This window comes from Ixodes scapularis, unplaced genomic scaffold (assembly GCF_016920785.2).
Source record: "Ixodes scapularis isolate PalLabHiFi unplaced genomic scaffold, ASM1692078v2 PGA_scaffold13__105_contigs__length_92229423, whole genome shotgun sequence".
NCBI lineage: Eukaryota > Metazoa > Arthropoda > Arachnida > Ixodida > Ixodidae > Ixodes > Ixodes scapularis.
This window is the reverse complement of record NW_024609839.1, coordinates 79,465,502-79,481,003: the sequence shown is the minus strand read 5'-3', so window position 1 is coordinate 79,481,003 and position 15,502 is coordinate 79,465,502. Positions and strand designations below refer to the sequence as shown.

At 49.1% G+C, this 15,502-nt stretch overlaps 1 protein-coding gene across 1 annotated transcript in view; it reads left to right on the top strand.

Moving 5' to 3' along the window:
- Window positions 1–11,546, top strand: part of LOC8032220 (fatty acid hydroxylase domain-containing protein 2) — a 38,796-nt gene extending 27,250 nt beyond the window's left edge. The window contains exons 6-8 of the mRNA XM_029984235.4: window positions 1,658–1,930; window positions 3,377–3,547; window positions 5,621–11,546. Of these exons, the coding sequence (XP_029840095.2) occupies window positions 1,658–1,930; window positions 3,377–3,536 (433 nt within the window). The 3' untranslated portion in view covers window positions 3,537–3,547; window positions 5,621–11,546. The remainder of the gene's footprint in view (window positions 1–1,657; window positions 1,931–3,376; window positions 3,548–5,620) is intronic.
- The last annotated feature ends 3,956 nt before the right edge of the window (window positions 11,547–15,502 follow it).

Sequence of the window (15,502 nt, the reverse complement as noted above, 5' to 3'; positions counted from 1 at the left end):
CACAGCTCAATCGCATGATACAACTACCGTAGAATACCACGCATCCGCCCTTTCCACATTAAGCGCCCATTTCCAAATCTGTAAGGTCTGAGAAAATATGCACTGTACATTTATATGTAAAATTGATGATTGGAAAAGCGTCCATCCCCTATTTTTTTGCGATTACCGTATTTGCACGAATATAACGCGAGTTTTTTTCGAAATTACGTGTTCCAAAACGCACCTCGCGTTATATTCGGAATCGAGTTCAGCCACGAGGCGTGCGAGTCAGGTGAAAGCCATCCCTCCGGCTCAATGCAAAATATCCGGTGGGAAAAGAAGTGGGGGTGTGGAGGGGCATTTTCTAGCCATGGGGTCACGTGAAGGGGTGAATAGAAAACATAAAAAAGCATTTTTATCGCTTTTGTGTTTGTACAACGCGCGCACGCCGCAGAAATTGCGTGCCTGCGCGCCATGCGGGAATGCCGGCACTGGCCAATTCGAGCCAAGCCAAGTCAAGCCGGGCAAGTCAAGTTAACACAAGCTAAGCCAAGACCACCAGCCGCGTTTAGGCAATCGTGCAACACGAGGCATTTGTTTATGCAGAGGGACCAGAACAAGAAGTGTGATCGTGTATCACAGGGGTTCTCAAACTGGGTTCCGGGGAACACGGGTGTTTCATGAGCTGGTCTCATAGGTTCCGCGAAAACCCAAATTGCAATCCCCCCTCCCTCCCTCCCTCCCTCCCCTCCCCCCCCCCCCCCCCCCCCCCCCCCCCCCCCCTATGCCGCATGCTGCGCGGCAGGACCATGCAAAGCGCCTTCAACTCACTTTATACTGACATCGCGATTGATATGGTGGGGATATATGGGAAGGAACACAAGCAAAATTGCCTACAATTGTGCATCTGTTGCTTCTCGGTCGGCAAATATGGAGGGGAGGGAGGGTTCCGCGGCAGTTTTTGAGGCTTCCTGAGGTTCCGTGAGGCCAAAAAGTTTGAGAACCCCTGGTGTATCGGATTCAGCAGTCTTTTTTTCTGCCTGCGTATTGTTTAGTTTCTGCTCCAGAGTGATCTGGTGCTTGTGTGTTGGTGCTTCTGCTTCGTGCCTCGTTTGGATTGTGGGCTGCCGAGGAGCTCGCAGGAAGAAAAAGGAACTACCAGACAAGCAGGTGCCATGCTGCTGCTTCAACGAGGTGCTGTTTATCTGCGTAGTTGCCAAGTGGATTGTAAACCGAAGGACCTGAGCAGTGAGGATGAGTGCAGTCAAAACATAAACTGATAATTCTTCTATTTCCATTGACTTTTCACATCTGCTATGCCCCCGAGTGCGAGAAATTGACGCGGCCTCGGTTCGCCTTATAATAGTAACAATTTTTTTTTTTGAGGGCATCAAAACCTGCCCTCGCGTTATATTCGTGGTCGCATTATATTCGTGCAAATACGGTATCTCCAAAGTTTGAGTGGGCGCTTGCCCGGCATTTTACGGCATTTTCGTACGACGTGAAGGTGTTTTCTCCTAATTTCATCTGATAGTGACACTTTGCATCAAATGGAACCCATTCTTGGTTCGCACTGGCGAACGAACCGTCCGCCGAGGACGTCGTAGCTCACTCGGCGAGGGCCAGATTAGGTCTGGCAGCACCCAGAGAGCCGCCGGGCATGGCTTGGGCGATGCAGGCTGCTTCACCACCCGCGGCTATACAAGCACGTGCACAAGCAACACCACGAGTGGACAGCGCCCATCGCCATCACGGCGGTGTACTGCCACCCACTGGAGCACCTGTTCTCGAATCTGATGCCGCCCCTGCTCGGGGTGCTGCTGCTGGGCTCGCACACAGCCACGGCCTGGCTCTGGTTCACCCTGGCCATCCTGTCGACCCTCAACGCCCACTCAGGCTTCCACTTCCCCCTCCTGCCCTCCCCGGAAGCACACGACTACCACCACCTCAAGTGAGTGCCCTAAGGACGTGCATATAAGACATAACGTAATGCATAATGCAATCCGAGACCCAAGGAAAGAAATAATGAAAGTTAGATGTGCACATAATGAGACCCAGGAGCACGTAGGTTCATAGCCTTTACCTGCAGCAGCTCGGTGCTTACGGCGAGGCGTGAAGCACGTTTTTCCGTGAATCGGTCTCAGCAAAACTTTACTTTCTTCGGCCCTTGAAAATGGCTTCTTGCGTCGCTGCGTGCGGAAAGGGGCTTGTTTTGGTCTTCTTTATTCGTAAATGCAAGCTTTGTTCGCCGTAAATGTTTGTCCCGCCGCGAAGCTGCCGATGCTCTCGTCCGCTAAGATAACCTTTCCCGCATCAAATGGGACCCGCATCAGATGGGGCAGGCGTACGGAAACGGTTCCCTGTGTTTATACTTTGCCTAATTACTAGGAACGTGGTCACCTTCAAATATAGTGCCTGGAACACTTCTCCGACTGGTCTGCTTATCGCGTTCAAAAAACTTGTCCCCCTGTTTCTGCCCCGTGACGCTGCAGAAGTGTCACGCTGTTGCCGGCCCTAGCGGCGCTACAACGGCGGTAGCGGGTGTGGCAGTCGCCTCTTCTGCTGCAAGTCGCTCTTTAGTTCGATGGCCCACGGGAGCTTGGGCAGGCGGTAGTTGGGGCGCTGCGACAGTGTGGAGCGCAAGTTCGTCTGCTTCTTGCACACGGGTTACGATGATGTCAGAACACTGAGCTCTTATTGGCTGATTAAAAACGGTGGCTTGGCTTGGCTATGCTAGGATATACATAGCGTGAGCTTATGCGCACAAAATCAGAGGCGCTATCAAGCGGCTCCGGTGCAGCGTCAGACTTGGCTACTGCGCAACGGAGGCGCACAGCTAGGCACATGGCGGCGCCAGTGCGTCTGCCGCAGCTATGGTGTCACTCCTCTGGAATGCGCAGACCGGCGAGACGGAGCGCACGGCGGTGGCTTCGTGTGGCTCTCATAACGAGCCGTGCTCATTATGCGATCTGTGCCCATTATGTGGAGCGCGCGGCGCCGTGCGGCATGCTCATTATGCGGAGCTCCACCGCCGCGCGCTCCACATAATGAGCACGGCTCATTATGAGGGCTACGCGAGACTGCTCAACCTCGGCCAGTGTAGCTTACGCTACAAAGAATAGTGAGTAGACCCCAAGGCATCTAGCATTGTGGTTTACCCCCTATCCTTTCAATCAAAGCCAATCAGAGCTCGGTGTCATTCTGACGTCACCGCAACTCCAACGCAGGAAGCAGCTGACTTGCTCTATGAATAGTGATGCTCTGGCTTTTGTGATGTCGTTTGTTGTTACTTTGGGACCACTTTTAACGCACGAGTGGCATAGGATGCCAGCCGGAGAAACACTTCAAACAGCGTACCTGAGCTGCATCGTGCAAACCGGGCCCTGCTCCCTACCAGGTTCACGCAGAACTACGGGGTGCTGGGGGTCCTTGACCGGCTGCACGGCACGGACAACCAGTTCCGCCAGACCAAGGCGTACCGGCGCCACCTGCTGCTGCTCAGCCTCGTGCCCCTCAGGGAGCTGTACCCGGAGAACAGCAAGCGCAAGGACTCCTAACTGCACCCGAGGTACTCTGCGTGGGCCCACTCCATCGGCGCACGTTTTCGGGGTTTCTTTTCTGGCCCGTTTCGATATCGGTCCTGATGAACTTTGGCTGCTCTTGAGTGCCGATACAACGAGCTTGAACTTGCAACAGGTATGCTACGGTCAGAATGCCACCGCCGTGGCACGATTGTTTAATGGGACTTGTTGGTTTAGTTGGTGCTGCTGCTCACTCAGCCTTGTGCCCCTCAGGAAGCTGTACCCAGAAAACAGCACGCGCAAAGACTGCTAACTGCACCCGAGGTACTCCACGTGGGCCCATTCCATCGGCGCACGTTTTCGGGGTTGCTTTGTTAACCCGTTCCGATTCGGGAATCGAGCCTGATGAACGTTGGCTACTATTGAGTGCTGACACGGCGAGCTTCGACTTGCAACGGGTACGCTGCAGTCGGAATGCCACCGCGATGGCACGATAGTTTAACAAGACTTGTTGTTGGTCTAGTTAGTGTATGGTGCTTGGAAAGTCGAAGTGCCAACGAAGACGGACTTGAAGAAGGCAACATTTCCCCTCCATGTGTCCACATCGGTTGGCACTTACGAGGTTGTTGAGCACAGTGGCACTGTACATTGAGCAGCGTCGACTCTGCGGAGTTATTTGCTGAGGAAGCGCGTCAACCGTCCCGCTCCTTTAAGGCCGCGTTCACACTGCCGATACATCGTACAAGAGGAAGCCTGTAGACAGTGCCAGAGGCATTCCTTATTCCAGTGGTCCTCGACTGCTGATGTTTCAGGGATCCCTTCTTAATCGGCGGAGGTGATTGGGGGACCCCATTCGCCTGGGTGCAGAGGGCGGTATTGAGCGATTGCAACAAAAAAGTCTGAATGAAGGAAACTAGACAGGGGCGAACTGACTTTGAAACTCTGAAATGGAGAATAGTCGACCCTGCTCACTCGGTGCACGCAGTTTAGGCTTTGTGGGATAGCCAGCATCAATAAAAAAATCATGAGTCATTGTTAAACACCGCACACTAAAATGAGTTTTGAGACCCCTGCTATAGATAATAGTCAATATTGTTTTCAATAATATCCTTTTCCGTTTTTGTTTCAAACAATAACAAACATGGCTGCCGGCATTCACGGTGAGCAGTTTCTCTTACCGCGTAGCTTGTTGAGCTCGCCCGTTTTTATGAGTATGAGTCGTTTTGCGCTCGCCGAGAGAAAGGTGTCCTCAACTGACGTAGTTTGCAGCAAACAGCTGTTGCAAGTACACGCCTTTGGAAGCGCTGTACAGGTGCTTGTTTTTATGGCGGGACTGGCGTAAGCATAGGCCGGAAGTTTTCAAGTTCCAAGGGGGGGGGGGGGGGGTTACTGGGGCCTGACAGGTCCGCCTTGCCCCCCACCTTTCCTCTCTCCTCCCCTTACTTTCTGTCTCTCGCACTCTCTCTCTTCCAGGCAATATGCTGAGCCCCCATGCGTTTGGCTCAAGGCCTACTGAACTGGCAGACGATTGTATTAGACCGTGGCTCGTGTATAATGGAATGCTAGAATGCCATTTCATGGTCGTGTCTTGGGATCATCGCAGACGGTTCTAGACTAGGGTGGAATAGCAGACAGATGCAAGCGATGGTGGATGTGGACGCACTGCTTTCATGGCCGCGTTTTACGGGTGGTCCATGGGTGGTATTAGAGTGTGTTGGAATACCAGACGACGGCGTACGCTCCTGCGCATCTGCTCGCACAACTGTCGGACGGCAGACTAATCGCACTGGATGTCACGACGGGGAGACATCAATCTTGCGAGCAGCCAAGCCTATCTAGAAGTAATGGGCAGGGCCACCATTTTGTCGGCGGGGCCGAGAGCGGGTAGTGAGCTCCACCTAAATTGAGCCCAACATCGTAAATGTTGCGCAATTTTTAAAAAAAAAATATATATATATATTTAAAATTTGTTTTGTTTTTTTGCATTTTAGTTTCTGTTTCTTTTAAGACACATGGTTATGAGTGGTTGCAACTGTGTGAACCAGCCTTTAGAGCGAAACGGAGCATAGGGTTTCCTCTCTGGAGGTGACCGAGGCGTTGGGACGGTTTCTGGGTTGCAGGGAAGGCAGTTCCACGGACAAGAGGGCCACAAGAGGGCAGCCCCCTCGGAAGGGCCCCCCATGGGACACCTCCCCCCACTCCGGACCACGAGCTTCTTTGGACTCATCCCTCACCGGGCAGCCTTCGGCCCCGCTTTGCTTGCCTGCCCGTGCGGGAGCATTCGCGCACCTTACGGACAGCCTCCCGCGACTCTGTTGTCGGCTTTGTGCCGGGCTCTTTTTCCAGTCTTTTTAAGCACCGTCGAAAGTAAGGACGAAGCTACGGTTTCAGGGACGCGTCTCCGACTGGTGCTTAAAGGGTGTCCTCAAGCGTGGTTTCTGAACATCTTCCCAAGGACGTCGTAGCAGCGCCGGCATGTTGCCTGGCGCAGGTCGCTCCCCAGTTCGAATGTGAACGGAACCTTGGGCAGCTAGGAGTTGGGCCTGACGTACTGGGATCCGCAACATCGCTTGTCACCACTTTTGGACCACTTTTGAAGCTTGGGCAAGGTTGGACGACAAACGCACCAGTCCGAGACGCGTTCCAATTGCCGTAGTCGGGAACGGGAAATGTGGCGCTTTAGTTCGAATGGGGGTTGCCGGCACCATACTTCTGGCACAAGGTACTGTGCTGCGATTTGCTATGGTTTGCACTGTTGCGACGACTCGGGGGCGAGAGATGCGGCGATGGCAGTAGGAGGGATTCATTTAACTTTTTTTTTCCCGATACGCGCATCTTCTCGATAATCGGTAGATATTGGTACGCCTTGACGTTGTGTTGCCAGGATCTGCACCAGGTTTCTCCAAGTTGGGGGTGTGCTCGACCCAAAAGGTGCTGGTGTGCAAGAAAGCAGTCACCTCCTCCACACGACAGCGGGCACATTTGGGACTCGCACACCTTCAAAGCTCGGAGGCTGCTCCCATCCTGCTCCAGGACCAGGATTCAGTCTTGGTCGCCTCTGAAATTAGAAGACGGTTTGAGAAAGTTTCATGTCTATGTGCACCTTGGGGACTATCCCAAACAAATTAAGCCCCTCTGGTTCCATTCAAAGTTGGGATTCCCCGTTCAGGGTGTTGTACGAAATTTCAGCTCGGCATTTGGAGGATCATGCGTGGAAACGCATCTGCGAAAAAACAATATTGTTTTTCTTTTATTTTGGTAGGTTAACGTTCCTTTGTGCCCACAGTCGACTTCCTTTATTTTGACGTGGGCCGCCTCGGTGGCTCCGAGGCGAGAGCGCCGGCCTACGGGTCCCCATGTGGCAAGTTCGAATCCCGGCCGAGGTGCCCGCAATCTGATGGAGGCTTATTGCGGAGAAAGCGCCGTGTAACCGAGCTTTCGGTTGCACGTCAAAAGATCCCCAGGTGGTCGAAATTAATCCTCAGTCCTCCGCTGGGGCGTGCCAGATGCCCGCCACTGGTTTGGCACATAAAACCTCCAAATTTGACTTTTTTTATTTGGACGCGGACGTAGCGTGCCTAATCGATTAAAATTATCCAACATATAAATTGAAAAATGCTCAGAAAATTTTCATCAAAGCTGCAATGCAGCTTCGACATCGGGGTGCCGACACAAGTACTACAGTTACCAGCAAAACGAGAGGGCTTTGTGGTAATTTCATTTGATAGAATATTACAGGTCATCTAAGACATGATTAGGAGAGTCTCCAAAGAATGAGCAAGAATGAAACCCAGTATGGCAGAAAAAATAGTTCAAGGGGGAGGGAAAATAAAGGATTCACAAATCGAGTAAACAGGGTCTAAACGATGCAGTATACTGGAAACGAAATAAAACATCAAGCAGCACGAGTCTTTATCATAGTGTCAAAAGCAACATGATCAAAGTGAATCAATCGGTGGCGTACATGGGGGTGGGGACCGGCCTATTCCCGAAATTTGCAGGCTGGTAGGGGAAGGATTGGGATCCATCCAAACAAAAGAATGATGAAAGAACCAGCATCGCTCAGTTTTTCTGTTTGGACGTTTCGAATGTTAATCACCGCCGAGCCTCGTCCTTCTGTCGCTCATTGTTAGAAAATGGAAGGTTATCACCATTTTGAAGGAAGGCAGAAATGCAGCAATATACAATTGACACAAAATGAAGTTCCTACCGAAAGCAAACGCTCTTCTCTCATGCTCCTTTCTTCTTTCTCTTTCTTTATTATGCGCCACCTCCGACGAGTTAGCTCAGTGGTTCATTCAAGTTCAGAGCACGTGCCTTTCTTCCTTTGTTTTTCTTTTTTTTCTGACCTTCCACAGCTACAAAAGAAACACCGACCCGTTCCGCCTTCGTTTTGCAACCCTAGCTGGCCACCTGGACCACCTCTCTTCTGCTTAGGGCAGGGGGTGCGATATGCTGCTTTTGTTTGTTGCATGCATGTTCGTGCTGCCGGTCAGCGGAGCACACGGTTGACTTCGTAGTAACCGTGTGCATGCTCATTTTTATTTTTTGGCACAGTCCTGCTTTCTTTCTACGGTATGGACAGGGTAAAGGCGTTAGTTCACAAAATGTCGGCACCACTCTAGCCCCTCTCTAAAATTTGCCCTCCTCCCGAATCCTGCCGCCCAAAGCTTTAGGCAGCGAGTACGTCACTGAAGTTTCGGTTGAGAACTTTCGCTGTGAAGTGTGCAGGCGGCTTGAATATTCCCACTCAGAAGTTGCACATTCTTGTGTCTATCATATCGGTACGATTTCAAGAAGGGTGCATATTGGAAGACATTGACAGTTTTGGCCATCATACAGCAACAAAAAGGACACTGCTGGACATATGGTTGCGGAATCCCAAGTAAGGGGCTGTTGGGAAGGAAAAGCCACAAGAAATTTCGGGAAACGTCGGGAATGCAGCAGTAGAGAATCTTGAACGAGGGACCAGCCAAAAACCCGAAAAATCTCGTAAGCGCTAGGCAGCACTACACTGAAGTCCTGAAATGAAGTTAGTGTGGGTGAAAAGTTTGAGAGTAAGGAGTTCAGTCATTAATACTAGGAGGAAAGAGGCTGTATTTCATCATGTAACTGCAAGCAAAGATGGGGGGGGTTAGGGAAATTGGATGCCTTTGCTGCAAGCTTCACTTGGAGCTTGCGTAACTGCTCCCAAAGGAATGCAGAAGTCATCCCAGCCTTATTGGCAGCATGGTTTTCCAACAATGAGTGCAACAGTCTTGGCACTTCCGATGCACCTGGGCTTTTCTGCCTTGCCCGTACGAGAGGCTAGCATTTTTTGGTGCCAGTCGTGGTCGCTGTCACCAGGATGCTCGGAGCGGGGAGCGGAACCAAATTAATACAAGTCGACTGTATTGAGTTTAGAACAAGTTGGAAAGTTCGAGGTCACAGTTTCACAAACAATACCGTGTTCACCAAAAACCTCTCGTGAGAGCATTCTCAAAACCACCTACAATGGCTGTTGACAAAAAAAAAAAAAAAAAGCAATGCTGAGAAGTTTGCATTGATGTTCGTCCCATGCCTTCTTCAATCGTTCCTTCGACATTTTTTTTTTGTCCCTGTCTAGATTGAATTGAGTCCTCCTATATTGTGAGGAGGTATTCTGGACCGTAAAAAACTTACAAATGGTGACTTCAAAAAAAAAAAAAAAAAGTACTGTTTGCATTTTATGCTACAAAAACCTTACTATTTCTTTAAAAGTGGGTTCGACATCCTGAATTTCTCATAATGCCGGTTCTGGAGATAAGACTGCAGCTTTCTCGTTTTGTTTCACCCAGCAATTTTTGGAGTATTTTGTTTTCTGTTCTGTTGTAAAGGAGCCGTAGAACAGTCCTGGTCTTTTTTGTGCGGGAAATTGCTCTTGCACAGTTAGGGTATATTTTGAATGACCTATATGATTGTGTGCTGAGGTAAAACTGATTTCACCCAGGATTTGCACGCTTGAATCAAACTTGGGTCCAATTTAACCTGGTTTTCAGCCAAATGTAGCGTTTTTAACAAAAACCCCATGTAGTAGTAGCAGTTCCCGCTCCAAATGCTTGTTCAAAATTTTTTTGTTAGCGAAGTGTGACAGAGCAAGTCTTGCAATTTTATGCGGTAGGTACTCACGTTGGAGAATTATTTTCTCAATAATGAAGATTTTTATATAAAAGATAATGAAAAAACTCATGGTTATTATTCTTTCATTTTGGCCCTTTACTGGCCGGCTCCTTGTACCTTGTGTCGTACAGTGCAGCACGAAATTGTGTTGTCGAGTCACACTTCCATTACTTAGTTTACTGGGAAATTTATAGTTTACCGGCTCACCCTTCTGGAAAGTTGACGACTTCTGCTTTTACGGAGACTATCCGGGAATGCACTCTAGTACAGTGACATGCAGTGCTTTCGTTCTGAGATTACTGTATCTAATTTTACTCCAAAGAAATTGGGTCTTTTCACTACTGGAGCCATCAGTAATTGCTCACGTTACAAAGGCAGGCCTGCTCATTTTGCTTTGGAATGCCTTACTGTCTTCAGGTATGCTTACTGATGTCTTTTTGCGCTCACTCTCTTGTATTGCTTTGTCTTGGAGGAGGTTCTGGAGCGATTTCCAGAGTTCATTGTTACGCTTTTGACACACAACCCCCAACAACACATGATTCCTAACGAATCATCCAGCTTTTGTTGTTTAGCTGGCTTCACTTGCAAAGAAATACTATGTCTAGAAGCAGTGGAAAACATTGGGTGGTATATCTAGCTATAGAGGAAGCCGATCAGCACCATTGTTAGTAGAGTATTGAAATTCCCTAATGTCTCTACGTGTAAGCACATTTTCTGCACGAGAACCTTAACTACCACGTTGAACGAAGCTCCATCTATAACCAAGTATGTAATTGAAGGAACTCTTTGGAAGTTGCATTACCTCATTTGTGATGGACCGCCGAAAGGGATCATATCCTGTCGCGACTTTCAGTAACCCACCAACCCATTTGCGAGTCTCTTGGATCCTCCTGCTTGGACGTGTGTGGGGGTTATTTAAGAGGTTCGACAACGCTCCACTGTCGGAAAGTTATGGGTGAACTAATGGTGTTCTCCACTGTATCAGGTTCTAGTCCGTTTAAAAAGGATGGGGAAAAACCGCCAGATTTTGGGCGAGGCTCACTGTTTGTTGTCACCCTTGTGACAGACTACCGCTACCAGCAACACTTTTTGCTAACGGTTTTTAGCGGCTTTGACTGTGTTGGCACGCAACCTGCCGAACACGTTTCTCGAGGACACCGTTGTGAGTTTAACCTGTCAGCCACTTTAGCCGGTTGGTGCGAGGGCATTGCCAGATGTGGTAGGTCTTTTGCGTTTCCTTTGTTCCAGTTTAAGGTGCTTCAATGACGAGGCTTTATTGAGAAAACTGACCAGTCATTGGTTCAGTGGTTCTGTTGTGTCGCTGCAGTTGCACACGCGTTGTGCCTTCGCTTGTGTAAGGCGAGAGCTGATTGTCATAGCTGCTAAGTCACCGTTGATTGTTGTCTGCATTTTGTTACTTTGGGAGCTGAGGCGGTCAAGGGAGATTTCTACCAAAGGCCCTCGGATCCTTAGAGGAGGAAATTTTAAATGATTCGACGGGGGTGGTCTGATTTGTCCCATTTATGCTTCAAACTTCCACTTTTTTTTTTTATCTTCCTTAAGAAAAAGGACCACAAAATCGTGATGTTCTTGTTTGTTTGTTTTTTTCACACTTTGACCAGTGCTCGGAGTAGACGCCTCGTGCTCAAAAAGCGTGGACCAGAAATTAATTTCGGTGTCTGCAAAAGTATGTTTATCTTCTGTTTCGTAGCCCCTTTGAGTTGCGCCGTTCGAATTCGGAACTCACCTTGCCCCAGTTTGTCTGGTGCGTGTATGTGCATGACCTCGAGTTCCCGATGCCGGTTCAGTAGTCTTATTGTCCGACACCGGTGCACACTCGCGAAAGAACGAGCTTTTCGATAAAATGTATCGCCATTTGTGTGAATAAAGTTTGTTACCTATGTTTTGCTTGCCGCGCATCTTTGATCGCCTCGTTCATAAACGGCAAACGAAAAAACTGCCGAAAAATACAGGGACACAGACAGGGAAACAGGACAAGGTGCAACTCCGGTTCATACTTTCGATTTTGGGATTATGACTGTTTTTAGTGCAGTCAGCATCTCTGAATTGCAAGATGTAATTTTTTCTCCTTATTGTGCGTAGTTTTAAAGGGACACTGACAGGGTATTTATGCTCGCCGAGGTTTTTAGTTGTACGTGACATGTGAGAGCTCAACTACCCAGAACAGAATTTGCGGCTCGAAATTCGGTTTCTTTCCGCTCGAAAACCGCCGATCCAGTATTGGCCGGTTCGAGTCTCGCTCACTCTCTTTTTCGCGGTCACGGGCCGTTTTCTAAGGTATCGATGCGACCACCAAATTTAATCAAAGTCGTGGGTCACTGAAGGCACACACTCAATATTAAAAATAGAAAAAAATATGAAACCCATTTTTTGTGGCTTCTAAAAAGCTATAAATACGTTGATTTAAAAAAAGAAAAAAGTTCCACAGACAACCGGAAGCATTCTGTGCGTTCGTCGTTTGCAGCGGATGACGGGCGTGGGACCTTTATTTCAGAACTGTCGTTCGCGGTACCGGCGAATTCTGTCTACCGTTAAAAGAGAAATTTGGGACTGATCAAAAGAATTGGTATTCATCCCGTACGACACGCCCGACCACCAAGCCGATTTGCAAGAAGACGTCGCCGAGCCGTCGCTCCCTTCTCGTGGCTGAAGACAACGCTCGCGCAAACGTCAAGCACGACGTGTCTACTTTGAGTTGAATGTGCACGCGTACGATTTCTTTACTAGCTGCAAATGTCCCCAAAGCCTGGTGCTTCCCGACTTTGACCCGGGAGTGCTTTTGCTAGAGAAAAATCGACAGCAAACTTTCCAACTTGCAGTTTACCGGCTGAATTATTACTAAGGAAAGAGATCCACCAGAAACGAGATGCCCCAGTAGCTCAGTGGGAAAGGCGTCCGTTTCACACGCGGTAGGACCGGGTTCAATCCCCTGTGAATTTTTTTTTTCAAACATTTTTCGATGTTTACATATCTTTTTCTTTTTTCTTTTTTTTTTACAATCATCACTGAAGAAACAAACAAAAACATAACACAAATGTGGACGATACTTCGCTGAATTAAATGGTATGGGATTTCCGTTTTGACACCTGCGAACTCAATGTAATAATCACTTTCCACAAAATGCAAGGAGCATATAAATCAGGTAGCGTCCGCTTTCCGAGGTGCCCGTATATGTGTTACAGGAATTGCAGCCAGCCATTGGTCCCAATCCTGTTGATCTTTCGGAAACTCTGTCGCACAATGCCACTTTTTTTCGGATGCAGGACATGTGAGCCAGCTCTTCACGCAACATCTTGGGTGTATTCTTTTCGGAGCCGATCATGGAAATTCACCACGGGCACTCACTACTCATCTCCAACTCCTCAATGTACAAAACAACTCATCTTGGAGTACAGAACAACGAGCGGAACAAACATGACTGCAAAACAATCGCACGGCAAGCAGTTCCCGCACGCCGCATCGCACGCCGCATGTCGTGTCGTCTGCTACCGGAGAGGGGGAAAAAACAAAAAAAAACAAAAAAAACGCACGGTCGGGTGTAGCCACGTGACTTCCGCCAGTCACTCTCTTCTCTCCACTTCTCCGACCTCCGTCGGGTTTCGGTTTCGGTTTCGAGCAGTTGCGTCTTTTGGCTTTATTAAAGAAATACGCTACTCTGTTGCAAAATATTAATTGGGTAGTCCTCCGACACCATAATTAAGCGCCTGGCAAAAAATAAAAAAAAATTTTTGGGGGGTGTCAGTGTCCCTTTAAAGTTATCGACGTTTAAAAGTTCTGCTTGGGGCGCGGCCAACAAAACCGAAACTAGCCGCTTGAGGACCCGGCAACGCTGGGAATCGGCTGCTATGTGAATGTGACGTCAAGATCGTTCTCGATCAACGAGTGCGCAGGCCGAGCGGCACCTACCTCTGTTGCGCTAGCCGTCTAAAGATAGGAGGTAAGCTGATTTTGTTTTAATTCTGTATACGTGGTAGTTACCCAGCCCATGTAGCAAGAGTTAGTGCGTATACCCAAAAAGCTAGCGACTGAAAAACCCGTAAACTCGTGCGGTGCCATACTCGGCGGCCGCCGCCGTGCGTGCGACTGGAAAACGAGTGAACTCGTTCGCTGTCGTACTCGGCGGCTATCGCCGTGTGTGCGGTCTTTCGTACTCGTAGCTAGGCCTAAATTGTCATCGGGGCTCCGTGGATGGAGAGGCGTTGCTCTACGCCGCGCTGCCAGTGACGTACAGTACTGGGGGCCCTCTCACTTTCGCGCTGCTGGTCAGTCCCAGGCACGAAGCTTTGAGGCTCTCCGGCGCGGGCCGTGGCGCCCGAACACACGTGTGCTGGATTGTACACGTCTGTTCGTTCTTTTTTCCTCGCGCGCGTAAAAGCCGAAGTCCAAAGTCCACTCGTCGAACAGCGTTCACCCACACCTTCTCCAATTTTCGGTCCATTGGGAACTTGTGAAAAAGCACCTCCGTGTTGCGCAGCGGGTTGTTTGAGCAGCCCACAGCGCTACAAGTTGCACTCGGCATCTCTCGAGGAACAGCGGGGCAGTCTTGGGCGCACCGAGTTGCTCGCTAAAACGAGTCTTGGGGTCCTCACAAGCAAATAAACAAAAGGCTATTAGCGGCGAGATGTTTTGGTGGCGCCCTCCTATGGTTCCCCCTTGTGACGTCATTACCTTGCAAACAAGTTCGATGGTGTTTGTTATTAGCATGGCGGAAGCTTGAAATCCTTGCGCTCTCAAAGGAACACTGCCAACAACGTCAAAATTAAAGTTATTCCATTCCTCTTATTTCTGTCGATGATAAATCCCCTTTAAGACGTCATAGTCAGCGTTCGGCCAATCGTGGAAGGCCGACCACAGCGAAGCTTTCGGTCGCGCACGTCGCCAATACCGAAGCTACACGGGCTATAGATAAAAGCAACGAGTAAACACGCCAATCACGAGCCGAAGTAGCGGTGGTAGCGGCTCAAAGAAGCGCGCAACGCCCGGACCGGAGGGAAAAAAAGAGAACGATATGGACGTCACGGCCCAATGTTGCTTTAGCGATCGGCAACCCGCTGGCCGCCCGCTAAGGAGCAGCGGCTCGCGGCGGGTCGCATTTTTATTATCGGCATTAGTTGAGAATGCGGCGTCCGACGGACGTGATATTTTGGCTGGGGTCGTATTTTGTGTCACTACATCGATACCAATAATTTATTTCATTTTGACTTTTGGCCGGAGTTGCCCTGTAAAGGGATGCTGAACCGAAATCTGGATTCCCCAAAACACTCGGCAAAAGCGCGCAACGGGATGCTACAAACACCAAAACGTCACTTATACAGCGATCTCTCGAACGGACGACCGAATTTTTCAAAAAAGAGGCGCATTTGGCAGGAATGTTGACGTCATGTTTCTCCGAGAAGGAGAGGGAACGGCCTCGCGTCTTCTCCGCCTCGCGGCCTTGAGGGAGCGAAGCGAAGAGAGGAGGGAACTAGGTATCTTGAAGGTCACGCGCCTGTCGGCCTGGTTCAATCTCGACTTTTTCCAAAAATACGGCCGTCCATTCGAGATAAATAAATAAATAAAAAAAATAACTGAAGTTTATTGAAATTGACAAGCTAATATAGTCACAAAAAACCTTGTTATTCTTATCTACTCGGACCGCATTTCAGAAATCGAAACTAATTTTTAGATAAAGACAAGGACTTGTCATACATTTCTTATCCCTGGTGCCAATAGAGGGGGAGGAAGAAGAATCCTATTTGACTAGGTCGCCATTTTTTCTTCTCTTGTTTGAATTTTTCGACACGTATATTTTAAGACGCCCATTCAAGTCAACCTTGGCCTTTCGAGGCAGGGGTACACCTGGT